Genomic DNA, 27,365 nt, shown 5'->3' with positions numbered 1-27,365 from the left:
AACCATAGACGTTGATGGCTATTTTAAAGCAGTGATACTGCTTACTCTTTTATCTTGTGACACTTATGTTCTGGTCGTGATTTTAAATACCTTGAACAGTTGAGGTATACTTTATTTACTATGTATGTATTAACAGTATGGAGGGTCTGAAACTGCAAATCAACTTCTATAGCTTAAAGAAATTATATAGATTATAGAAATTTCTATACCTTATAGCAAAAACATTTAGCTATTTTAGTCTGAAGTAGACTAAGAGCTATATTCACTGGATTTTCTTTAAGGAAATTGATTTTGATTCGAATCAACTATTTTTTAAAATACTTGTAGTTATTTCTTCTCTAATAGTTAATTAGATCTTTCACAGTACAGCAGAGGAAGGTTTACATGTCTATTAATTTTTTCTCCAGTGAATCTGTAGAAAGTATGGATGTCACTGTAATTTTTAAAGCATATTATAAGAATCAGATACTTAAAGCTGAAAGTAAATTTAGAGATCATCTACTATTGCCTTCATTTTATAGAGGAGAGAGACAGAAATTTTTGTGATTAAAAAAAATTGTTTTTTGTTTTTTTCTTGTTACAGTGACGCCTTTGATATACAATATGGAGTAGTAGTTATCCGCCTAAAAGAGGGTCTGGATATATCTCATCTTCAAGGACAAGGTAAATCTTGTTTGAAATACATTTTTTATCTTAAAAATATAAATTACTTTGTTAGAAAATTATATGTAATTCTACAAATTCTTTAATAATTTTAATATTTACCATCTAATATGTGTCATATACTTATTGTATGGCATTTTAAGATCAGAGCTGATTGGCTCTACCAAAGTTTGGATTTTCTCTTTGTACCAACCTGAATGGTGGCTAGTAATTACTAATAGAATAAAATTCAATTCAAATCATAAGTTTAAGAGAAACAAACATTAGTTATGATTGTAGTTTGGCCAAAGTTACAAAACTACATGATAAAATAATCAGAGGAAAACATTTTAGACATTTTCATGTTTATGGAAGATATACTTTGTACATAGAGGTGTATTAATAATGAAAAACTAAACTTTGTTATATCATTTACTGTTTCTTCAGAAAAGACTATATTTTGTAACTTTCTCATTTTGAAGTAATTATAGATTCACAAAAATTTGTGTACCCTTCCTCCAGTTTCCCCCACTGGTAACATCGTATCTATAGTTCTGTATCAAAACCAGGAAATTGACATTGGGACAATTTACATACCATATTCAGATTTCACCAGTTTTACATACACTTGTGTGTACAAATGTGCACACAAGCACATGTGTGTGGTTCTGTTTCACTTGTCACATATGTTGTTTCATGTAAGATACAGAGCTGTTCCATCACCACAAAGATCTCCCTTGTGCTACTGCATTATAGCTTCCATTCATACCCTTTCCCTGTTCTCTAACCCCTGACACCCACTGATCTCCTCTCAAACTATATAATTTTTTAAGCTTTTAAAACTTTTTTTTCATTAAGCTTAAAACCTGTTAAAGTATACTTAGCACTTTTGGCAACTTTATAAAAACTATGGAAAATTCCATACCCTCTAACGATTTCCTTGTAGCTTAAAAAATACTGTAAGTTTAAGAAAATTTGTGTACCTAATATTTTATCCTTATCAATTAATTAACCAGGTCATCAAAATTAGCTAAGGCTAAATAGCTGAGAGGCCTATAATGAACTTTCCTCATCTGTTCATGTATTTAAGCTGTTCTAATCCTCCCACTCCCCCCACCACTTTAAGGGTGTTGTGCATTTCTGAAAGGAATGCTTTGAGGTCTTTATCCATGTAACACAGAAGTACGGCCTGCTGAAAATGCATTCTCTTACTCTGGAGTAGGCCTTGCAAAATACCATTTATTATGCTTGTTATGCTCTAACAGTAATTTTGGTTGAGGATACCTGTTAATAACTCTGCATAATTAGTAGTAGTGTTCCCTTTCACTCTCAAAAACATCAGAGTTTGGCTAATAAATGATATACTCTGTAATGTGCTGAGATTTAAATGTGATTGGAAGTTCAAGAAAATATTTTCACGTGTTTATAATCATAAGAATTGTTTTGAAAGCCTCCTTATTCATCATTAAGATTTGGAGACAGGAATTTGCTTTAGCACAGGGCTTAAGAGCATAGGCTGTAGAGTCAGATATGCTTTGAAAATTCCAGCTTTTTCTCTTAGTAGTTTTGTAGCTGGGGCAAATTTGTTGACTTCCAAGCCTCAGTTTCCTCATCTTTATTCATAAGGCTATTGTGAAGATACTGTCTGTGAAGCTCTTAGCATAGTGCTGGCACTGAGGCTTACATACTTTCTATTGTTATTTCTCTTAATATACACATATCAGTGATGAGGATTATGGATAGAAGATCAATTTCATATTATGTTTGTCTTTATGATAAATCCTTTTTATTGTGGAAGCTAAACGTTTACTAACTCCTTCCCAAAAAACAAAAAATGAAGAAAGTGCTTTAAAAATAGAGACGGCACTTTCACCATGAGCTTAGGAAAGAATTCTATCCCCTAGTTTTGGCTTTATAGTCATGGGTATAATTTTTCACTGTTGTCTGTCATCTTATATGTATATGAACATTTGTCACATCCTACATTTTTTACATGTGTAAATGACTTTTAGAGTAGAGTTGGTTCACATTTTATACATCATTCTTTTGTCTACCAGATTCTTATGTTCTGTACATCTCACTCATTACTGATTCCCCATCACCTAATTCAAATGTCTGACAGTTAGTTGTGGCTAAAGATATTTAGTTGAATAGTCATTTCAAAATTGATTGTCACATTTGTTTATAATAAGAAATTATTCATTATAAACTTACTTACCATTATCATTATAAACTTTGCTTAAAATTGTCATTTAATTGCTATTATACCATGATGCCCTCTTTTGTTAAAAGATTCAGATAACATTTTGAATACTTTATGTCTACAGAAGAATTACTATCATCACAAGAGAAGTCTCCTGGTGTCAAGGATGTGGTACTAAGTGTGGAGTATAGTAAAAAATCAGATTTAGATACTTCTAAACCATCTAGTGAAAAATCCATTACACATAAAGGTAATTTTTATTCAAACAAGAAATTTTATTAATGGTAATGTTTTAATTTTGGAAGAAATAGTTTTTATTATATGGTATGTCTTACAAAGTAACCAGTTCTCAAACGTGTATTGTTCATTTCTAGTTGCTCAGGTAAAATTTATGCCTTTCCAGAATGGCTACAAATGATTATTTTTAAGGTATTAAGTAGATCATAGAACAGAAACCATGCCAGTTAATTAAACATGCTCTTGTATGTTTTTATTTATACTTAATTTTAATTTGAAGCATAGATTAATCTGAACTTGGAAAGAAACATGGTAGTTTTAGAGTAATGTGTATATAGCATATGATAACACTGAAAGGAATGATGTTTATAAAATTAGTTTACATAATTTTTTTTGTAAATCAAGATACTTCAATACCAGGGGTTTTGTTTATGTGCTGAGATACTCAGAATATTTTTACATCTACTGTACCTGGTATTATTCAGGTAAAACAATGTAGTAACATATCAAGTGTAATTTTATTGCTCAATGTAGTCCCCTCCCAAGAAATGAGCAATTTACGTTTGTCTGCTGAACTCTTGGGCCATAATTACAGAAATAAATACTCCTGGTGGCTAATGTGGTTTAAGCCACAAAAAGATTTCCAAATCTCCTGAGACTTTGGGATAATTTCATCCACAAATCTCTATGTCATGCTTATGAGAAGGAAAGAGGAATGACTTCCAAATCTTACTCTCCCACCCTCACTCTCCTACCTCTGTTTCAGCCTAGTATCTCCATCTGTCCTACTCCCAGCTGACATGCAACAAGAAAAATCTGCACTGTAAATCATCAAACCGTATCATACTTTTGCTTCCTGTAAAATAATTACCATTCTTTTTCTGAAATTGATAACCTTGGACAACTCCTATCTCTGAAATCTCTTCTAGATTATTTAGAAGCATTAATGTTGCTTTTTCTTTCCTCCTTATTTACCTTGTTTGCTTAGAGTAGTGGTAGTTGAGAGTTTAGTTGAGACCCATTTTCCATATCAATTCTTTGCTGGCTTGATTATAATCTTTTTTTTCTATTTCACCTCAAAATTCTATAAACTGGTTCTGATAACTCTTCTTATGTTCCTGCATTTATTTTTAGTTTGTGGTATACATTCTTTCATTTCCTCTTGTTTGTTGTTGTTGTCCTTTTCTCTTGCCTAAAACAGATCCTTTCTTTACGGAATCTGTTAGGAATTAACAGGTAAAACTATGATAGGAGGAGAAGTAATATATTTATCAGGCATCTACTGTTCCTCTCACATTGTAGTAGATGTTATCCATTCATTAGCTCATTAATGTATGTCACAATCTTATGAAGTCTATTTTTATAGAGTAGGGAACTGGGTCAGTACATTTCTACTCATCTTTTTATTATAAAAATGTAAATGCCTTTAACTTAGTTTAAATCATTTTTCAGTGTCAAGATTTCCTTGACATTTCTGAGCTCTTTGAAATGAATACAGAATGTCCATAGTTATATTTATGTTTTTTATTATCATTAAAAATAGATAATATCAAATATCTACTTTATATGAACAGTAATATTTAATACAATTAATTAAATGTAATAATTGAAATGTTTCTTGTTCCATAACAGGCATAAAAATTAGCATTCAAAAATAGCATTTATTTTGTGTTTATTTTCTATTTAGCCAATTATTTTCAAAATTAGTACAGAAAACATAGGAAAGTTTATATAATTTTAAACGTCTTCTGAATTTTAAACATTCTGGTATAGTTATTATATTTGGTACGTCTGTCTTATTGAGGCAAGCAGTATGCAGAGGGACAGAAAGAGTACCCTTTGAATATATGTTTTGTGCTAGGCACTGAGCTGAGTGCATTAATGCTTGCAATATGACAACCTTAAGAGGTAGGTATTGTTCACCCTTTTAACAAATGAGGAAAGTGAGGAGTTAAGTAAAGTAACTAGCTTAAGGTCACACAGCTAGAAGAAGGGTTAGAGGTAAACTTGGAATGCTGGGAGTCTGACTCAAGAGCCCACTGCAGTGTACTCTTTCCTGTCCAAGTTGGGAGTTTTATGTGCCTTAAACAAATAGTACAGCTTAGAATACGAAAAATTTTCAGATTAGGAAAACTATTAACCTAGGAAATATTTATAGATATGTAAATGGACCGACATATGCTATATACATGCATGTACACACACGTGTATATATGTGTATATATATACATATATGTATATATATAAATTTATGTATTTGAAAAATCACTCCTGTATAACCTGGCATTTTATATAAACCAAAAGACTCTTGTCTCTGATCAAATTCCTAAATATTTCAAGTGGTGATTAATTTTTACAAATACCAAATATATCTATTAAGTGCTTCTAAAATTCCTTGTCAGTCATTTGCACAGTGATGCAGTGGCATGTTTGAAATTTATGTATTACTTGCAACACCAGTTTTATAATATCATATTTCTACTTTATAAGCCAGAGCAACTGATTTCAAGTATGAAAGTTTAAAAGTTTAAAAATTCTAAAGTTTTTGTCAGTTTTACAGGAATGAAATTTAGGGGTGGGTGTTACTCAGTAGCCCTGTTGGAGGAGTCTAAAATATGTTTGCTTTTTCAAATCCTGAACACTCAGTGTAGAAAATTTCTTCAGTCTTAATTATTTTTCACACTGTTTCTTCATACTATGTTTTATTTATAAATGTGTTCTAGTTACATTTTCATTATTTTATTAATAAGAAGGCAATTAACTTATATTTTGTGTTTTTTAAACATAATCTAGATGAGGAAGAGGATGGCAAGACTCCAACTCAACCACTGTTGAAAAAAGGCAGGCATTTTTCATCATTTTATTTTAATCCTTTTTCTCATACTGTTAATTCTTTAACTCCAATCTTATTATTTTCTTTCTTTACCTTGGTTTTTATTTCCATGGTGAGGTGATGTTACAGTTTTTTATTAAATGCAGATTAGAAAAATTATCATTAGGCCAACTAAAGCATTAAATTATCCCAGGAAAAGGTGATATATCAAAGACAAATTCTTTTAAATCAAAGACAAATTCTTTTAAATCATGGTAGTATTTCAGAAGTATTCAAATCCTGAAAGTCAGTATTTTAATTTTTAAATTTAAACTGCATGGTTTAGATGATAAGTAGAGACACTGAAATAGGTTTATTTACAGTGTCACTTGCATTCTTTACCATCAGTTGTACCCAGCCAAGTCCTTAATTTTGATACTAATATATTTCTCATTTCAAAAATTACAATATTTCTCACAGTCCTGCTGCGTTTGGGAGATACAGTCATGTCAACGTACATGAATTTTATGAGAAGGAGATAGAGGTGAGAGTTATGGAGCAGTGTGGTTTGGTAGCCATATTATTTCATCATGCAAAATCATTCGTCATGTTTTGCGTACATCATGGCAGCATGAAAAGTGAATGATAGACATTCTACAAAAGTGATCAGACTTCCTTCTGTGGATTTATGCTTTTAAATTTTGGTGTAGGGATTTCATTATAGTCATTTGCTTGCTCACAGAATCAGTGCTGATTTTTTTTTCTTCCTTTTTAATTCCTGGGGATACATAATGGGAACTCCCTTGATAAACTGTTCTTTAGACCTACAGTAGATGGGTGGCCCTCCTAGGAGTTCCCACAGTCTTTCTGTGATTCAAAGAAAGATGTGGTGGTTATATGGCTTTAGAATTGGGCCTCACATATTGAGGGGACAAAAGTTAGGTATAGATGAGGGAGTTTTTCCTTAGACTGAGAGGTTTCATTGTGATAACTGCATGATTGTATTGATATGTCTCCCATTTCTGTCTTTTATATTACAGATAACATTACATTTAAATTTTTTTTTGAGCTTTAAATTATTTTTATTTTTTTATTTTTTTTAAACATCTTTATTGGGGTATAATTGCTTTACAATGGTGCGCCAGTTTCTGCCCTATAACAAAGTGAATCAGCTATACATATACATATGTTCCCATATGTCTTCCCTCTTGCGTCTCCCTCCCTCCCACTCTCCCCATCCCACCCCTCCAGGCCGTCACAAAGCCCCGAGCTAATATCCCTGTGCCTTGCGGCTGCTTCCCCCTAGCTATCTACCTTACTACGTTTGTTAGTGTGTATATGTCCATGACTCTCTCTCGCCCTGTCAAAACTCACCCTTCCCCCTCCCCATATCCTCAAGTCCGTTCTCCAGTAGGTCTGCGTCTTTATTCCTGTCTTACCCCTAGGCTCTTCATGACATTTTTTTCCCTTAAATTCCATATATATGTGTTAGCATACGGTATTTGTCTTTTTCTTTCTGACTTACTTCACTCTGTATGACAGACTCTAGGTCTATCCATCTCATTACAAATTGAGCTTTAAATTATTGAGAAACCAGATTACAAAAGAAATTATGTTCATGGAATGGGCATAAGCTTAATTTGCCCAGTTAGCCTGAAACAGCTTTTCAAAAATCAAAATCTAGCGATCATAATTTTCTTTAGTAGTTTTTATGATTCTCTTTCATTCAGAATGCTTCAAAATATTAGAAATTAGGCAAGATAATTTGGATGAGTTTAGGTATTATAGAGATATTATTTATCTGTAACCATTTAAAAAGTATATTTAAATTGTAAACAAGTATAACCTTATGATTGATGTCATATATACAACTACATTATAAACATTTGAATATACAAAAGTTAGGGAACTATGGGAACTTAGCAAAATATACTTTAATATTTACCTCCTCCCTAATATCTTATTTTTCTGCTTGATCCTTCAGAACCCAAAGGCCCTGCTGTGCCTTTAAATGTAGCTGACCAAAAGCTTCTTGAAGCCAGTACACAGTTTCAGAAAAAACAGGGAAAGAACACTATTGATGTCTGGTGGCTTTTTGATGATGGAGGTAAGGTTGCTAACATATGTTTTTAAGAAGTTTAAATTTTCTGAAGTTTTGGGGGTAGTACTAGGAAATGGTATATACTCTTCATTGACCCCATTCCCGTTAAGCCAGGTCCCCCAAAGCAACAGGATTAGTTCCAGAATCAGGCATCACACTTTGTTGTCCTGTCCCTTCAGTATCCTTCAAATTGAAAGTTGCTCAGTCCTTCCTTGAGTTTCATGACTTTAACATTATTTTTAGATATTACAGACCATTTTGTAGAATGTCACTTGATTTGGAGTGCTGTTTAATGATTCATCATAATTAGTTTCTGCGGGTAGAAGTATCACAGAAGTGATGCTGTGCCCTTCTGTCTGCGTCTTATCAGGTGGCATAGTGTTGATTTGTCTCATCACTGGTGAAGGTAGCTTTGACCATTGAGTAAGGTGGTTTTCCCAAGGTTTATATACCGAAAACTTATCGTTACCCCTTTTATGATATTTGGGGCATGGGGAGTTACTTTGAGACCATGCACATATACCATCGTTACTGCTATTTTTGGCACCATCTTTAGCATCCATTGATATTTCTGCCTGAATTTATTCTTGCTGTTACTATTGTTGTGGTGTGTTTGTGGTGTCCAAATGGTGATTTTTCCAATCCTGTCATTTCTTCATTTATTAGTTGGTGTTTAACTATAAAGAGGAGCTTTCTCTTTACTTCTATGTGGACTTATGGATTCCTGTTTTATTCAGTGGATTATGATTTTTTCATTCTCATAGTTTGTTTTGATGTTGTCCCAGATTTGGCCAGCAGTATTCTCTTTAGGATAACTTCTGTGTCCATTTGTCATGTCCACATCATTCTTTATTTTCTGATAAAATAAGACATTCCAGGCTCAGTTTTGTACTTTACCTACACCAACACTTGAATCACCCTTTATCCAAAGAGGCTTGATTCCTTTTAGTGGAGAATGGTATTTAGAAACAAAGGTCAGGGCATTAGAAATGCCCGTTTCTACTAGGGTGTGACTGCTCCCAGGCCCTCTTAGTGGACAGATGTAGGAAACACACCCACCCACCCCCACACACACACACTTATTTGTATATACAGGTATAGATTGAAACCACTTCCATTGCAACACTACAGGGTTCGCTCCAGCTTCTCCCTTTTTATGTTTCTCATTCCATTGAGAAACATGGCTCCCGTTAGCTACAGTGAATACTCTCTTTTCCTCAGTCCTGATATAACCAGTCTCCCTACCCTGCCAGGCCACTATCTCATTTCTTTGACTTCCTCGCATGGGCCCTGACTCCACTGGGCCTCTCTCCTTATTCAGGCCTGCCAAGTGGCTTTTTGACTGAATTATTAAGGAAGGACTGAAAGAACAATTTTGTTTCATATTGAGTTATAATAAAGGTGTTTTTAGCAACTAACTTGAATTAAAAGTTCTTAATTGAGAAATTAGTGTTTTAATGAGTGATTTGTTATATTTTTATGATTCAGGTTTGACCTTATTGATACCTTATCTTCTGACTACCAAGAAAAAGTGGAAGGATTGTAAGATCAGAGTATTCATTGGTGGAAAAATAAACAGAATAGACCATGACCGGAGAGCGTAAGTCTGTTTTAAATTGATGGGCATTTATCTAGTAGTACTTCATCATTTCAATATAGATTTGATAGGGATAACAATTAGACAACACAGAAAATGTCAGTCATGTTGCTCTGTTCTGTAGTGAAGCTGAAAAGTCTAGCTAAATAAGTAAAACCTCATTCTCTTTTAGTTAGTCTTAACGTTTAAGTTTAGATTCTTGGTTTTACTTATATGTAATATTTTTTAACATATTGACATTTTAGAAAAGCTTTATTAAATACTAGCAGCATCAAAGTGTTAAGCAGCCTTTTTTAAAAAGAAAAATCAGGGTAAAAATTACACAAAAGTGATATTTGTATATGCGTTATATTTTGTAGACTTCTAGACAACAGAAATACAGGATGGCATTGTCCATTTTCTTATTTCTGTCTGTCATGTCACAATTCTAGTTCTGGTTTCATTGCTTCTCTAAGTACACTGTGTCTCATCTCTGATCATTTCATAATATATCATGCATATTGCTCCCAATTTCACGTTTAGAAAGCGAAGCTTTGATCATGTGATGCCTCTGCCCCAAATATTTTTAACTTCTTCTCTGTTACACACCACAGAGAGTCTAGGCGACAGGGCCCTTTACAATCTGTCCCCGTTTCCTTTCTGTCTATATCTCCTATTCCCCCAAATACGCCTTGTACTTCAGTTTACATTGCTGCATCTGCTCTAAACAAACATATGATTTCAGACTTTCACTTCTTTGCCTGCTCTCATCTGTCTACTACAAATAGTTGTTCACTTGCCTCCTCCCTTCTCTGTTAAAATAACTCCATTCTTTAAAACCCCAGTACTTGTTGTCACCTTCCTCATAACGCCTTCCCTGTTTCTTTCTAGTTGTTACATTCCCCTCCTGAAACATGATATACTTGATACCAGTCATTACATTCTGAGGCTTGAATTATTTTCTTATCTTAGATTTGAGTTTAACACATATTAGGCACTTAGTAGATTTACACTGGAGTTGAGCTAAGTGTTTATACATTTCAAATCATGATTTATGCAAGAAATACTAGTAATTTAAAAGTTAAACCTATAGCTTGTTTGTTTTCTGTTATCTTAATTTAGAAAACTCATTTTATTAAAAATAAAATCCTGTTTTGTTAATTGCTTTTCCTGTATGTGTGTTTCAACTTTTTTGTTGTTACCACCAAAGTTTAATTGCCAACTCTGCCTCCAAAAAGGTATTTATTTACTGAAAAATTAGAGGTTTATTGGAGCTCCTTTTCATGTTTGTCCCAGTTTAAAAAAAAAAAAAAAGCTGTGAACTTAATCTGCCATCAGTTATAGCTTCAGTTTTGCCCGAAAAGTCAGAGTTGGACCTTGAAATATGCATTATTTGTGGATAGAAGAATAATCCAAAAATAATTTTAAAATAACTGTTTACTAGTTTTTACTGAAATACATATACTTACCAATATAATTTGACTAAAATTAACTTTAAAAAAACTAGTTGCCATTCAGATTTCATTATTAATGTCTTGCTCTGTCCATTCATTATTGGATACTAAGGAGAGATTCAGAGAAAGTAAAAGAATACAACACAAGTTTCTACTCAGAATTTAGATGTCTACTTTGTGAATGAACAGTAACTCATTTAGATGTCTACTTTGTAAGTTAATTTAGATGGACTCTGTTTAGTACCTATCGATTCAGCCCTAAATAAAATAAGAATACTTCTATATACATCCTTCATGTGTCTCAATGCTTTGTTCTAGGATGGCTACTTTGCTTAGCAAGTTCCGGATAGACTTCTCTGATATCATGGTCTTAGGAGATATTAATACTAAACCAAAGAAAGAAAAGTAAGTTATTGGATTAATTACTTTGTATAAATTTCTGTTCTTTTATGGATGACCTACTCAGACATGCTAACAGATCATTTAATTTAAACTAATTACCTGGGGACTTTGCCTGCCGTTAGTTACATGTGAAGTCAACTTATTTTTAATCTAGCAGATAGTTGGCATGCCTATTGCAGATATTGAAGTAAGTCTAAAGGGTTTTTAATATTTAGAGAAGAATTCAATTACTGATTTACAAGTAGTTTTTGAAAATCATTAGTGCCACAGAAATTCCACATGGTTCTTTAAATTTCCATTGTTCATTATGACCACTCAGTCCTTACTCCACATGTGTAATACCTTCCACTATTTTGGTTTTTTACTGAAATAGGGAAAAAAATAAATCTAAGAATTTGCCTATAGTAATTGCATTCAGAATTCTCAAGAGTCAAAGAAAAGTAGACTCGTGGACTATTCTACCTGGAAATGATATATGGAAGTTGTTATAATTATATATATTTATATTACTGTACATAATTTTAATTACTTTCAGATATATGTTGAATATATGATGAAGCTGGTATAAAGAATTCATTTTAAGTAGAGAACAGTAAGGTATACCTTGTAAGGTTGTAGTCAGGGAGACATTTTTTTCTCTTATAGAAGAATATATACTAGGAGATTTGTATGAGACTGGTTCTGAAAAATATGTTTTTTACATTCATAGAGGTTTAGAATGCTGTTCATGTTCTTCCACTATCTTTTGTCCTTTTTAGTATCTTTGGACCTACAGCTTAATTTTGGATCTTAAATGTTTAATATCTGCCCTTTCCTCCCTTCAAAATGTTCTAGTACCTTTTCTTACACTACTTTTCTTCAGTGGTACTTGAACTGGGAAAGCAATTGAGTGTTTTGAGTAAAGGAGTAACACAATTAGACTTATTGTTTAACAGGATCATTTTGGCTTATGTGATGAAATTTATTTAGGTTGGCGGGCTGGGGTATAGGAGCAGGGGCAGATATAAGGAAACCTGCACTAGCAGTTAAAATTGCAGTTCTTTTATTATGAATATGATTCTAAATTTCTAATCAGTTAGAGAAACTAGTGATTGCTATTTTCAAAATAAATTGCCAGAGTGATTGTTATAGTCAGAGTATGGAAGGGAGCACGATGGTTGGAAAACACTAACTTCTATAGTTATAATTACACTAATTTTTCAAGTTATAATTTAGTGTTTAAGATCTTACTGTTAAGTAATTCAGCATAAGGTTAATTATCTGTATTCTGTTTTTCTAAGTATTGTAGCTTTTGATGAAATGATTGAGCCATACAGACTTCATGAAGATGATAAAGAACAAGATATTGCCGATAAAATGAAAGAAGATGAACCATGGCGAATAACAGATAACGAGCTTGAACTTTATAAGACCAAGGTATTCTTTCTCTCCTACTTCCTTTTCATTAATCTTCCATGAGATTAAAAAAAAAAAATAACTTAAGACATATGTATCAAGAACTACAGTGGGACATTAAAAGGATCATACACCATAATCAAGTGGGTTTTCTCCCAGGAATGCAAGGATTCTTCAGTATTTGCAAATCAATCAGTGTGATACACCATATTAACAAATTGAAGGAGAAAAACCATATGATCATCTCAATAGATGCAGAAAAAGTTTTCGACAAAATTCAATACCCATTTATGATAAAAACGCTCCAGAAAGTAGGCATAGAAGGAACTTTCCTCAACATAATAAAGGCCATATATGACAAACCCACAGCCAACATCGTCCTCAATAGTGAAAAACTGAAACCATTTCCTCTAAGATCAGGAACAAGACAAGGCTGCCCACTCTCACCACTATTATTCAACATAGTTTTGCAAGTTTTAGCCACAGCAATCAGAGAAGAAAAAGAAATAAAAGGAATCCAAATCGGAAAAGAAGAAGTAAAGCTGTCACTGCAGATGACATGATACTATACATAGAGAATCCTAATAAAAAAAAAAGAACTGCAGTTGGTTGTGAGAGGAACCAGTGGTGTAAACTAAATCTACTTTAAGTTGTAATTATATTTGGATAGTGCAAAGCATTAATTTTTTTTTTTAATTCTGGAAAAGATATTTTTATTATACCAAAGTTGATTTTGGTTTCTTTTTGTCTACTTAATAGCTTTATGAACCAGGGTAAATTCCAGTTTTCAAAAGGTCTAGTAATGACTTTGTTCTGTTTTATTTCAGACATACCGGCAGATCAGGTTAAATGAATTATTAAAGGAACATTCAAACACAGCTAATATCATTGTCATGTAAGTAATACCTATACAAAGATTTCCTTGGGTATTCATTTTATGATAATTCAATTAGGATTCATTTCTATTACCAAGTATATATCTATATAACATCCATAATGACTTTGTGGTTATGAGGAAAAATACTTATTAAATACACTTTGCTTTAAGCATATGAAGAAATCATTTAAGATAGGAGGAAAGAAAAACAAAGATATTAACCTTAAGCTTGCATGAATCTAAGTACTTCTTTATCATAATAGTTTATTCTGCGATTTTTCCTTTATCCTTTTTCCTACTTTTAAAAAATCCCTTAGCTTTGGAAACACCACAGCATAGCCATCAACATTTGTGGGGTATGAGGGCTGCAAGTTAAAACGTCGATCCCAGGCAGCTGCTTCATAGAAATAATTCCATCAAGTTATGTGGAGGATTAAATTTACAAAGTAGTTCCTATCTCAATTCCCACCAAGTTCCCACACACAAAATTTACATCTAAACGCATTTTCTTCACATTGAATATCGATGCTTATGCTTACTCTGGCTTTTCCTCCACAAAACCAGGTTAGCTAGATCTTTCTTGAACCCAAATTTTCTCAGTCCTGGAGCCTGGGCCCTTATATAGGTAAAGAAGGCTCAGATCTCTGAAACATGCCAAATGATGAAATAAAGTAATACCAAAGGATTGTTAGTTTGATTAACAACAAATATTTAATACACCAGAAAATTTCAGATTTTGCTGATGATAATTAAGTATCTGTAATGGAAGTCACTAAAACATAGAAATCTGGAGAGAGACACTCTGTGGAGCAACTGGACATACTATCACTATCTACAAATGGAAATGAGAGTCCAGAGAGAGATAAAGGAAATTGAACATTAATATGTAGAATTAATTATGTTTGAATTTCATTTGTCCATGTATAGATACCACTATCAAAATTCAGATAGAAGAATTTCTATCTAAAAGAATTCTAAGGGGAAATTTGAGGTTTAATGTTAGATACCAGATGTGTTAGGGTTTATAGAAATATTTATTTGCTATTCTTATTTTTGAGAAATATTTTGTTCAAACTTGAAAAAAATGGGAATAATTATATGTGAGTAGTTACTAAACAATATGCAGAATTTCCCTGCACTCAAAAATATTCTGTAACTATAGTAGTTTTTAGTTACTATTACTGTGACTTAGTTTGTAATTCTTACATTTTATTCTTCTCAACTTAAATGTATTGTCTAATTTCCTTTCTTTTTTTGATACCAGGAGTCTCCCAGTTGCACGAAAAGGTGCTGTGTCTAGTGCTCTCTACATGGCATGGTTAGAAGCTCTATCCAAGGACCTACCACCAATTCTCCTAGTCCGTGGGAATCATCAGAGTGTCCTTACCTTCTATTCTTAAATGTTCTGTCTGCACAGTGGACAGCCCTCCAGACGGTACTTCAGTGCCTAGTGAAGTAACTGCTATCACTGAAATCTTCAATGACACGTTAACATCACAATGGCAAACTGACTTAATTTCACTATTTCATTAATTTGAAAGCACACAGAGAAGTTGCTCCATTGCTATGTGTATGGAGACTTCAGTTTTAGTCAATTCCTTATCTCTATCTTAGTGAATGATGATTCCTTGTTGTTGGACTGAAGCTTGTGAGAGTAAATTTTTCCTTTGCTACTTGAATAGCAATAAAAGTGTGTTATTTTTTGATTGATGAAAGGAGTACAAAAAGCCTTTAGCCTTGAGGTGCCTTCTGAAATTAACCAAATTTCATCACTATATCTTTTATAAATTTGTAGAATGTCAAACTTTGCCTTCAGCTATTTTTATTTCTAGTCTCTTTCACCTTAAAATAAAATGGACACTGCTTTTCTTTTTCCACTGACCAATTAGTGTTGAGTACTGTATGTTTTCTATTACTTTTGTAAAGGTGTCTGTCAGATATTAAAGGTGAGAATTAGGGCGAATTAATGAAAATGCAAGAAAAAAAATGGGAACCAAAAAGTGACCCCAAGTTTAGGTTTTCATGAATATGTATCAATGTAGATCTAGGGGAAAAAAGGCCAAATAGACTTCTTTTTTTTAAACCTCTAATTGGCTGTTATTTATATCTTATTTGATTACTATTTCTTGAAACCTTAGGGAAGGTTGAAGATTTATCCAGTACTTCTATATACCATGCTGAAAAATCACATATTGTCATTCTTTAGACAAAAATCTTTAAGATCGTTTGTATTTATTAGAAGAAAGATCTGTCCTAATTTAGGGTTTTCCTCAAATCTGAGGAACTTTTAAGAAATGCTAAAAGACTTTTCTGGAGGAAAATTAGACAAAGCATTGTTGTTTAATAGAATATTTCAATAAACACATGGAATATCACTATATCATCCTTTTTATAAATAATTAAAATATTTAGTGTTTCATTGAATGGTTAAATGGACCACTGGTTTCTTAGTGAAATGTTTTTAGGCTCAATTCATTCAATTGTCAAGCTCATAGTCTTAATTAATATACTCAGGTTTGAACAGATTATTCTGAACATTTAAATTTAATCCATTCTTAATACTTTAAAACTTTTGTGTTAAGAAAAACTGCCAGTTTGTGCTTTTGAAATGTCTGTTTTGACATCATAGTCTACTAGTACCGTTTTGACAGTGCATTATGTACTGTTACTAAAAGCTTTATATGCAATTATTAATGTGAAGTTTTTCATTTTTTATTCAAGGAAGGATTTCCTAGAAACATTTCAAGGGATAATATGTCTACATATCTGTATGTGTGTGTGTATATGTATATGCATACACAGATGCATATGTGTATTTATAATGACATGTTGCTGGTTTTTTGCATTTTAAAGTGATCAAGATTCATCAGATTAAATTTTTTTGTTTCAGTAAACATGAGTTCACAGATTGAAAGACTGGTTTCATGGAGAAGAAAGGTGATCATTTGAAGGGCATATAACTTCACAGTTATTCAGTTAGAAAATGGAGAACATTTCATCTAAAGTACTGTTCAGTGTGTTCGTTGGTATGAGTTTCACTGGTGCAGAGTTTATGTAGGTTTTCATGAATCTTGATAGAAATCTATAAAATTACTACTGTTGTTCAGTAGTGCAATATTTTTGCTGCATGAGTATGAACTAAGTTAACACCATAAAGGAGATCTGATAATACTTTTAAATTCAGAATGTTAAGAGAATGAGGTAATTGTTTTTCTAACCGTTTTCTCCAATGTTATAACTCATAGCATTGTACCATTTATTGGAGGTTTTGTAGTGTTTGGAGAGAAAGACAGTAGAAATGTCATATTATTCAGTAAACAATATGTTTGAGCTTTTAAAATGGTTAATAGGGCATAACTGAGTGCTGCTATCTTGAAATGTGCACAGGTACACATACTTTTTTTTTTTAAGTTTTTCCCATTCAGGAAAACATCATTGTGATCTATACTGCAGGAACCAAATGTCGTGCATCATACATATGTGTATAAAGTACATAAAATATATCTAAATATGCATAATGGGGGAGGGTAATATTGTCTGTGAAATAATGTTAAGAAGCTTTTCACTTTAAAAAATAATGCATTACTTTCACTTAACACTAGATACCAGGTCAAAATTTTCAAGGTTGTTGTAGTGCTCTAATAAATTTCAGCAATTAATTCTTAGAGATGCTAGCTAGTGTTGAAGCTATTCTACTCTATTTTATTTATGCTGAATTTCATTATTTTAATGCCAAAATTTTTTAAGTTCTAATCATTGGTGATAACTTGGAAATAAATAATTATGTAATGGCATATGACACGTCATTATTTCTGTAGGTAAAAATTCAGTGGGTTTAGAGAATTGGTGGTGTTAAGGTGATTATTAACAGTTAATTAAATCAAATATTTATTTGTTACATTATTTCATTTGTATTTTAGGTTTCCTTTTACATTCTTTTTTTATGCTTTCTAACAGTACATATTTTTAAAGACTATGGAAAAATAATTTAAAGATTTGAGCTCTGGTGGATGTTTATCTACTAAGTTTGAAAATGTAATATTTTGATAATACTGTACTATAACTGTCACAGAAATGCTTTTCTAATGTTTTACTGTTGAGTATTGCAGTTGCTGCTTTGTACAGAGGTTACTGCAATAAAGGAAGTGGATTCATTAAAACAATTTAATGTCTACTCTTATATTTTATGTTTTATAAATCTATGTCAACTTTATGATTTAACCACATTTATACAATTTACTTCATGGATGTCTGAGTTTTTTAAATGGCTTTTACTTTAATATTCACACCTTGGAAAAGTTGTTTGAAATTTTTCACTATCCTTAAGCCTTTGGAATAATCACTAGTTATATTGACAGTGAGACTGAGCCATATAAGATGCAGCTCATTTTGATATTTTGTAAATGATTTAACTTTTCTAATTCTGCTTTGTCTTTTGGTTAAATCACATGGTTATGAATGAGGAAACTAGAAGATTAAAATGGATTCATAGCCCCTGAGTATAATCTGATTCTTTTCTTTCTAAGATTTTTGGCAAAGCTAATGTACAGTTTTACAAAGCAGTTTCACTTTATCATTTGAACATTACAGTAGGTGTGTTATATGTTCAGGATAGCTATTTCTCTCTCTTCTGCTATTTAGCTTGGAGCATTGTAGCAAATTCCCAAGGTCATGTCAACAAAGGATGTTGGCCTAGAGCACAGATCTTTCATCTTCAGGGATGTCGCCATTATACATTCACTGCTGCCTGATCCATAACTTAATGGCTGGAATAGATTGGTCATCTCCAAACTACTCATACTTATCTGCCCAGCAAGTGTGTGCTCAGGTAATGCAAGTTGCAGTTACAAGTATAGATTGGCCACAGGCTACCTAATAGATCTGAAACAAATGTAAGTGTCCATTGTATGATCTTTGCTTTTTGCTTATTCTCCAATAAGCTGCTGTTCGGGCCAGTTTGCTCACTTCTTTATGTGTATGGGGTGTTTATGAGAATTCAAAGGCAGCTATGAATGTGGCATTTACCATCAGAGCATCCAGTGGTTTTCAAAACAGGAATGTAATTACATATTTGAGCCAGCAGGGTTTTTTTGTTCTTTCACTGGGAATAAAAGATAAATGCTTTGATACACTTCTGTCTTTGTTTATGTATCAACAGGATGTCTGTAGGATCAGAGGAAATAGATGGTAGTTTAACTATCTGAGTAAAGACAGCAGAAGTCCTAGGATGCCCTCATCAGAAAGTACTTTTTAGCTAGTTCAGATAGTAGATACATAAAAGGTATTGGTGGGCTAATCAGTTAGAAATAGATTTTTTTGTAGACTATTAAAATACCTGAAGAACTCAGTCTTCTTATAGAGTCTGGAGGCAATGGTTATAGACCTGTTTTACGTGTGGCACAGGAGTTTCAGGTAGGCTATTAAATGGTAGCATTAAGAACTTCAGCCCATTTTTTCCCCTTGAAGCTACAACTGAATTTTGTGTTACACAAGGTTAAGAGTTTGAAACTACTGTTTTAGAGGAAAATGTGAAGACTTCTGAATATGTCTCTTCCTGCAGCCTTACTTGTGGCTGCTGTCCTCACAGATCAGGAACTCATTCCCAAAATGATGGTGTCTTGTTAACACATATCCTTTGTTCCACTTTTTGGGGATATGAATGCCAATTAGCAAGATACTCTGCCCTCAGCTACAAATGAAATTTACTTGTTTAATCCACAGAATAGGATCAGTGATCCATGGATACTGAAAGCAAAAACAGACCTCCCAGACTCGGTACTTGTCAAAATTTCATTAGAATACTGCTAATTAAGCTTTGGGGGTAGGGAATTGTGGAGATTTTATTCTGGAAGTGTTAACTTAGTCTGAAAAAGGGAAGTAGTTTACAGGATAATTTCATATCCAGCTCATATCTCTAATAACAGAGCAAAAACTTTTAAAAGTAAGGAGGCAGTGTGTTTTTGATTTACATATAGTACACAGAAGACGTTAACAACTACTACTGTAAGATATGATTGCATTTGCTCTTTTAAAATTAAGTCCCAAGTAACCCGTTTTTAAAAGGAGGTCATCACAGTTTGAAAAGGAGTGAGCTTTAAGGGTTTATCTGTATGAACAATATAACACAGGTTATTTTTATTTCAAGCACACAACATTTTTGCTTAAGCCATGAAAACTCCTTTGAGGTTCCTAGAAGTGTTAACTAGTCAAGACATTTAAAAGATGACAAGAACTATTGGGGAATTGGGGTGGGGGTAGTAGGATGGAAAGTTACACTCCAAGAGAGGTTCATGGATTGTGAAAGACTGCTTTTATGGCTAAAAGTCTTGCATTCATTCTTCCTTCTGGGAAACAGTGAATTGTAAAGAATGGAAGTTAGTTTTTTTGTTGTTTCTTTTTTTTGTTCTTTTTCCTGAATTTTAAAATCTGTTGATTTTAATCAGCATCTCCTCTTAGCTACGTGGTACTAATCTCAGAGGTATGACCTAACTCTTTCAGGTAGTCTTTCTCTATGGCTGTTCCATCAGTAAAGATAATCCTTTGTTTACTATCCATGCACCTGTGAGTTTAGCATTCTTGACGTAAATTTCACAGTTGGTGTTTTTCAGAAAATTGAAGATAAGGAAGCACAGATGTATTATGTATTGAAACACTCACTAGAAGAGTGGTTCTCAAACTTTAGTGCATCAGAATCACCTGGAGAGTTTGTTAAAATCTAATTGCTCCTGCCAAACAATCTCTGTTTTGAGTGAAAGTCCTCCCCTTCACAAATGCAGCTTCCCAGTATAACCCTCTCTTTACGGTGGCCTTTGTCCTTTACTCATGCCTTATCTATTGAGTTTCTTCCACAGGATACACTTATTTCCATGTCCTCAGCTGTGAATTCAGATAATGACCTCCCTTCCACATTCCTCAGTGTTTTCCTTTTATGTTAGATCTTCTTCAGTGGTAGGAATAGAACCTAAAGCACACTAACAGAAAAAGAAGTCCAGGAAGACAGCTCAGTTCAGGGACTCAAGTTTGTGTAAAAGCAGAGACTCTAAGGTTCTGTCTCTACCTTTCCTTCTCTCTCCTTTGCCTCTCTTGGCTTCACTTGATTCTTCAGGTAAGACTGTCACTGCATAGTGTGCTCTATGGCTTCTGAAAAAAACAACTCAATCCCAGTGGTTCAACAACAACTGTAGTAAAAACGTGGTATGTTGATGGCTACAATAACCTCATTAGTTTTCAGAAGCCATGCCCTCTTCTTTGGGTTTGCCCTGCAGTCTGGGGTTTATGTAGCCCAGGAAATTAGGGAAGGGCCTCAGCTCTCTTCTTTGGTCTACACCAGTGGCTGGTTCCTTCTCCAAGTGATGGCTTGCCCAGGTTCCAGAGGTTGATTCAAAGGTGAACAGCTCGCAGGCCAAACCCAAGCCACTGACAGCTTTACTAGGTTTCCAAACTGCAGCCAAATGCTTCAAATCCACTCCCCTCCCTGTCTTCCAACCCAGCCATCCCTGACTCAAAGTTTCTGTTCATAGGGTTATTTGGCAGTGGATTCCTGATTCCCTAGTCTGCAGCAACTCCATTTGCACACCCATCTTGTCCTTTCTCCTTAGGGAAGTATCTCTCCATAACTCCCTCCCACCCCAGTCCCTGCCCACACTGGGGGGGTCAGCCTCCCCCAACCCCAGAACAAGAACCAGCCTTTCCCTTCCCCTTTCCCTGACAATGGTCCTCATGGGAAAATTCAGAAAAGCTCAGTTAGTAGGCTCCAGATCACAGAAGATTCTGCTTTTCCTACAGTATCTAGAAATGCAATAGCCATTTAGAAATGCATTTAGAATGGTAATAGCAGAGTCTTCCCTCACCAAAATAGGCACAGTACCGTACTTTTTCTAAAGAAATTGAAAGCAGTTTGGTTGATTTTTCCTACTATGTTGCACTAAATTCTCAGCAGCTCACCCTGTTACCCTTGAACCATGCCCATGCAATGGTAAGCCCCAAAAAGATTTTAAAAGTGTAGTGCAGGATTAACTTCTCTGGAGAAGACATACATTACCGCCAGCCTACAGTAGAGGGAGCCAGTGGGCACTGGTGGCATGGGTATCAGATGGAAGGTCATTACAATAGTTGTAGAGAGAGATGTCAGGGGAGTGGAGGGTATTGAACCAAGTGAGTAGCAGGAAGAACTGAAAGAGTTTAGATTCAGAAAACATATTGGGAAAGAGTTTTTAAAGGCAATAGAATGTAGTGTGGTTAGGAGGAGAGACTAGGGGATGAGGTGAGGATGACATCAAGGTTTCTGGCTTGGGCCACAGGTGGATGGTGAAATTGAAACAGGAAGCCGAGCAAGTCCGGGGAAAGGTGTGCATGCGGGAGGAAGATAAAGGAGCTGTTTAGAACATGAGTGAAAGATAAGTTTCAGGGTCTGGAACCCAACACGACAATTAGCTATTGAACACCGAAATAATTTACCAACACAATTGGGACTAGAGCCTTCTTCAGAAGCAATGCTTAAATTATGCTGATTTCGTTCCACAGTTACAGTTTACTTAGGTTTTCTATTCCTTGCTGTGTCAGTTTTAATAATCCTTCATTAAATGTTTATTCCTATGTATTGAAATTTCTAGCAATTCGAGCATGATTTGATAATCTCAAACTTTATACACTTGATATATTCATTTTCTTTTTTACATTTTTTTCTCCTTTCTCAATTGGATTTGTTTCTGATCCTTAGAAGAGATACTTTTGGATTTATCACTTCCATTAATTTTCTCAGGTGTCACGGCTAAAGAAACAAAAATAGAGAAGCAATGCTCTACATTTAATTCTCCCCTTCCTAAATCACATGGAATATGAGTTTTTTTCCTCTTAATCCCAGAAAAGTACACTCTAAGATACAAATCTATGAAAAAAAATCGTTAGTTTCCAAAAGGTATCACTATCTTGCAAATAGCAGGATGTAGATAAAGGAAAAGTCATGCTCCTATCTCCAACAGGCTTAAGTATTCCAAAATATCAAAGATACTCTTCTATTTCTAAAACCACGGCACAACATTAGCTCCTTGGCAGAAAGCTGCACATGAGCTCAGGTTGCACAGAGAGCTGACATGTTCTGTTGGATGAACTTGTTGTACTGGAATAGCTGATAAACAAGAGCTATCTCTTGAACTTAAAAAAATGATAAAGAAGAAAGTCACCAGTATAGTACAGTGAAAGGAATATTATTTTCTGCTCACTGCAGGAGACCATATTTTTTCAGGGAAGTTGAGTATAAACATACTGGAAGGTCCTCTTGTGAGAGGAAATAGAAATGTAGACGTGGCTTTCCAGAGAGACTGACCCGGGTTCCCGTCCTGACTCTGCTATTTACTGTGATCACAGCCCCTCTAAGCCTTGCTCCTCGACTCTACTATGAGGATAATACTATTCACTTCAGAGAGGGGTTGTGAAATTTAAATAAGTTAAAATATGTAAACAGGTGACATATGGACAGTGTTCAGCTGATGTGAGCTCTTTCTCCCCCATCTCTTCTGAATTAGAAATAAGAAAATACTCAACCACTCAGGGCACCGTGAGTGACGCCATCTTCTTGCTCACCCCTCAGGATAATCCATCACCCAATCTTATTGATGTTTTCCTCCTAAGCAACTCAAATTTCTACCTCTCTCCAACCAATAGATTAGCTATGACATCAGTTCCGATTTCCAACACTGTGAGACTGACCACGTCAGGCCTGCTCTAATCCTAACGTGATGGTAAGAAAGAGTTCGGGATTTTAAAGTCAGGGCAGAGGAATGATTCCCACACCTGGAGGAGACGGACCCTTCCTTGGGTACTGATGTGGGCCACGCTTTTGGGCTCCTCTCTCCCGAAGGCTCTCTCCCTCCATATCCCCTGAACGTGGTGGGTGCATTCCTGAGGAACTAGAGGGCCACCTCAGAGCTACATCCACTGACTTGTATCCTTTGCACTGTTTCTTTGCTAAATTCTTCAGCACACCCAAGCGAAGGCCACTTAAAACTAAGTCCAAATCTTTATTCTCTTCTAGTCCTCTAACTCAGACCCGGACTTTGTGGATGAGCCAAAATGATCATATAGTTCACATTATTACAACAGGTTTCTCATTTGTCTCTTTGCCTCTCATATTAATTACGTCATTCTGAAAATGAACTTCTTTAGGTTCATTTTCAGCTCCCACTGTCCTGTGTCTTTAACTCTCTACTCCAGCCAGATTAACCATCTGCACAGAGCTTTTGCTTCCAAGCAGCTGAACATCTCAGTTTCACGGGCTGGTCTGTCCTTGACCTTGCTCTTCAAGAGGAAGCTCAGAATCAGCTGCTCTGGGAAGTTTTCTCTGGTGCCACCAGGCTGCATTAGCGGTCCCTCCTCTCTGCTGTGCCCCTCTGTGCTCACCCACTTGCCCCTGCCATAGCCTCACCACCGACACTGGAGTTACTTGCTTTGTTCTGTGTTTTACACCATCCTGGGAGCACCCTAGGAGCAGTGACTTTAAGCAGGGCTTACAACATAGTGGGCACTTAATGTTGCTGAATGTCTGAATAAATGAAATGAATGATGAACAAAAGAACTGTTTTTTTAATCGTATGAACCCTATGGACCATGTAGTTTATTTTGTTTCCATTTAACCTTGACTGATAGGTGAAGTATTAATACTATTAGGACTATATGGCACATACTCAAATTATTAGGGCTACCCCTGGATTTTCACATCCTTTCTCTTTTCCACTCCACTCCAACTTCTTCACCGATACTGTAGTATCAGTACATTTTTGGAACTAAGTGGGAGTGGTGAAATATTTAAAAACTGAACGAATTTGTTTTATCATTGTGAAAAAGCATGTGCCATCAATGCCTTGTCTTGCCAAGTATCTGAGGACCAACTGCCTCCCAAACCCATGCTCTTATACATACTTTATGAATGAGAAAATGTTACGTAAATATTACTCATGACTTTTCCCAACTGGCAAAATCCTGCTCTTTCTTTATGACACATCTCAAATGTCAACTTCTCTGACACCCGTTGCCGAACTGCAGCCCTCTCATCTTTTTTCTTGGGCCATTGGCATTGTTATATATTTGATTTCCCTATTAATTTAACTGACATACTCATTTTCGTATCTCCAGTGGCTTATCTCAGTTGTGAACAGCTAGGAGTTTTCAATATAGGATTTTGGAATTAATTAATTAGTGAAAAAATTAATTATATAGAGAGGAAGGCTGATGATAACAGGAGAATGGATGAATGAAATTACAGGAACAGGAGCCTTATTAGGACTGGAGCTTTCTGAAATGGGCGATTTGATTTAGTGCTCTAGTGGTAACAACTACACAGTAATGATATGCATAAGATGTATGCTTGAATTCTTGAGACCTAACCTGCAACAACTACTATTTCAATTCAAGAATTTATTTTGTTTCCTTCATGCTAATCACTAGGCTATCATTATTTGCAGAAGGGGTCATTTAATAAGTGGTTATTGGTGGCTGTCTCCCTAATACTTAGCACAGTGACTGGGACATAATAGGTCCTCAGTAAATATAAAGGAGTAGAATCGTGTAAGGGGAGGCAGTGGAGGAGAAGAACGCGAGATGACACCCAAGGACACGGGGGGCTGGGCAGCTGGGCGAGGGCGCCCTCCTTTAAGGCATTTTTAAAAGGTCGATTCCAGGCGATTTGACCCCCAAACTCGGCGCGAGAAGCAAGTTGGGGGAAAGCGTGTCAGGAGCAGCCCTGGGGCTCCAGCCCACCCTTGACAGAGGGCGATAGGGCTGGGGGTGAAATGCTCAAGTCGAAGAGGAAAAGGAGCCAGTGTTTAGTTAGGTGTCAAAGTACTTAAGAAATTACTCACCCGCTTGGCCAAGTCCAGGCACCGGCTGTTACCTCAACTGCCCTTTAAACGCTTTTCTTAGTGGCTTTCGTTCTTTGAGGATTACTGAACAATTCGGACCCACAGGTGCCCGCTGTTTTGAGAAAACTTTGTGTCAAAAAATACACAAATTGAAGCAAATCCTCATTTGTTGTTAAACCTCCAGTCTTTTGAGAGGTCCTTTTTCTGAGAAGACTGAAGGTTGACATACTCCTCCATTTAGAGGGCCTAAATGGAGCGGGGAATTTTCCTGCTTAACCCGGGTCACGCCCAACTCTGGTGCAGACCAACTGAAGAAACCTTGCTAATTCCGCCCGCCCGCCCTCCTCTCCTCGTTCCCTTCTCTCCTTGTCTGCGCCCTCTTCTTACAGTTAGTACAAGTGTAATTATGACTTAGATCGTACCCTTCGGTCTTCTTTTTGACAGTTCTCAAATTTCACCATTTATTTAATTGGAGGGGGAGGGTTTTGAAAATAACTCAACTTTAATACCTTTTATAGTTTTAAAAACATCTTTCTTCCTTATTCTGACTTCAGTTTTATCAAATGCCAGTCAGAGCGGAGTGAAGACTGGCTAAGGGGAACCTCGTCGGCTCTCTGCGGTTTAGAGGAGAGGCAAGACAGATCTCGCCCGCACGTGGAGACCCGGCCCCACGAGGCAGCGTGGGCCTCGCCCTCACGTGGAAACCCCGCCCCACAAGGCAGCGCGCGCCTCGCCCTCACGTGGAGACCAAACCTCACTGAGCAGCGCGCGCCTCGCCCTCACGTGGAGACCGCACCTCACTGAGCAGCGCGCGCCTCGCCCTCACGTGGAGACCCCCAACCCACGAGACAGCGTGGGCCTCACCCTCACGTGGAAACCCCGCCCCACAAGGCAGCGCGCGCCTCGCCCTCACGTGGAGACCCCACCTCACTGAGCAGTGCGCGCCAAGCGCTCCCGGGGAGACCCCGCCCCACGGGGGCAGCGTGCGCCTTACCCTGACGTGGAGGCCCCGCCCCACAAGGCAGCGCTCGCCTGTCCTCACGTGGAGACCGCACCTCACTGAGCAGCGCGCGCCTCGCCCTCACGTGGAGACCCCGCCCCACGGGGCAGCGTGCGCCTTACCCTCACGTGGAGGCCCCGCCCCATAAGGCGGTGCGCGCCTTACCCTCACCTGGAGACTCCACCTCACTGAGCAGCTCGCGTCTCGCGCTCACGGGGAGACCCCGCCCCACGGGGCAGCGTGCGCCTTACCCTCACGTGGAGGCCGCACCCCACAAGCCAGCGCTCTCTTCGCCCTCGCGTGGAGACTGCGCCTCACTGAGCAGCGCGCGCCTAGCCCGCAGAGGAGCGCTTGGGGCTGCGGAATCCGTGTTTATCCTGACGGGGCTCCCCCATGTGGCTCCTGTGGACTGTGAAGTCTGTGACTTGAATGTTTATACCTCCATTCTCTTTTGAGGATGGAAGAAGTTCAGGGTCTTGCCCTCCGGAGCAGAGGAGATACTCTTGTTTTCTTTTTAGCACATTTTTGCCTCTCTCAGAATAGAAAAAGTTTCCAGGTTTTCTCAGTAACATTCAGTAACATCCAGTTTCGAGTAACTGAACTGCCTGGGAAAGCATTTGGGGTAGAATTACCGCAGGAAACCCTAAGGCTGCTGTTGTCACGCGGATGAGGGAAAGGGGAGGTTAAGACCTCGATTAACTGAATACCCACTAGGTGCCAGGCATTTTACGTCATTATTTAATCTTAGAATACCTTAAGTAGGAATTATCCCCATTTTTTAAATTGAAGTATAGTTGATTTACAATTTTGG

General features: G+C 36.1%; 1 protein-coding gene across 1 annotated transcript in view; it reads left to right on the top strand.

Moving 5' to 3' along the window:
* SLC12A2 (solute carrier family 12 member 2) overlaps nucleotides 1-17,862 on the top strand; it is a 157,242-nt gene extending 139,380 nt beyond the window's left edge. The window contains exons 22-30 of the mRNA XM_024757167.1: nucleotides 584-663; nucleotides 2,970-3,095; nucleotides 5,876-5,923; nucleotides 7,879-8,001; nucleotides 9,484-9,595; nucleotides 11,344-11,430; nucleotides 12,708-12,843; nucleotides 13,650-13,717; nucleotides 14,964-17,862. Of these exons, the coding sequence (XP_024612935.1) occupies nucleotides 584-663; nucleotides 2,970-3,095; nucleotides 5,876-5,923; nucleotides 7,879-8,001; nucleotides 9,484-9,595; nucleotides 11,344-11,430; nucleotides 12,708-12,843; nucleotides 13,650-13,717; nucleotides 14,964-15,099 (916 nt within the window). The 3' untranslated portion in view covers nucleotides 15,100-17,862. The remainder of the gene's footprint in view (nucleotides 1-583; nucleotides 664-2,969; nucleotides 3,096-5,875; nucleotides 5,924-7,878; nucleotides 8,002-9,483; nucleotides 9,596-11,343; nucleotides 11,431-12,707; nucleotides 12,844-13,649; nucleotides 13,718-14,963) is intronic.
* The last annotated feature ends 9,503 nt before the right edge of the window (nucleotides 17,863-27,365 follow it).

The sequence above is a fragment of the Neophocaena asiaeorientalis genome, unplaced genomic scaffold, assembly GCF_003031525.2.
Source record: "Neophocaena asiaeorientalis asiaeorientalis breed wild unplaced genomic scaffold, Neophocaena_asiaeorientalis_V1.1 scaffold149, whole genome shotgun sequence".
NCBI classification, from domain to species: domain Eukaryota; kingdom Metazoa; phylum Chordata; class Mammalia; order Artiodactyla; family Phocoenidae; genus Neophocaena; species Neophocaena asiaeorientalis.
This window is presented reverse-complemented; position numbering and strand designations above follow the sequence as displayed.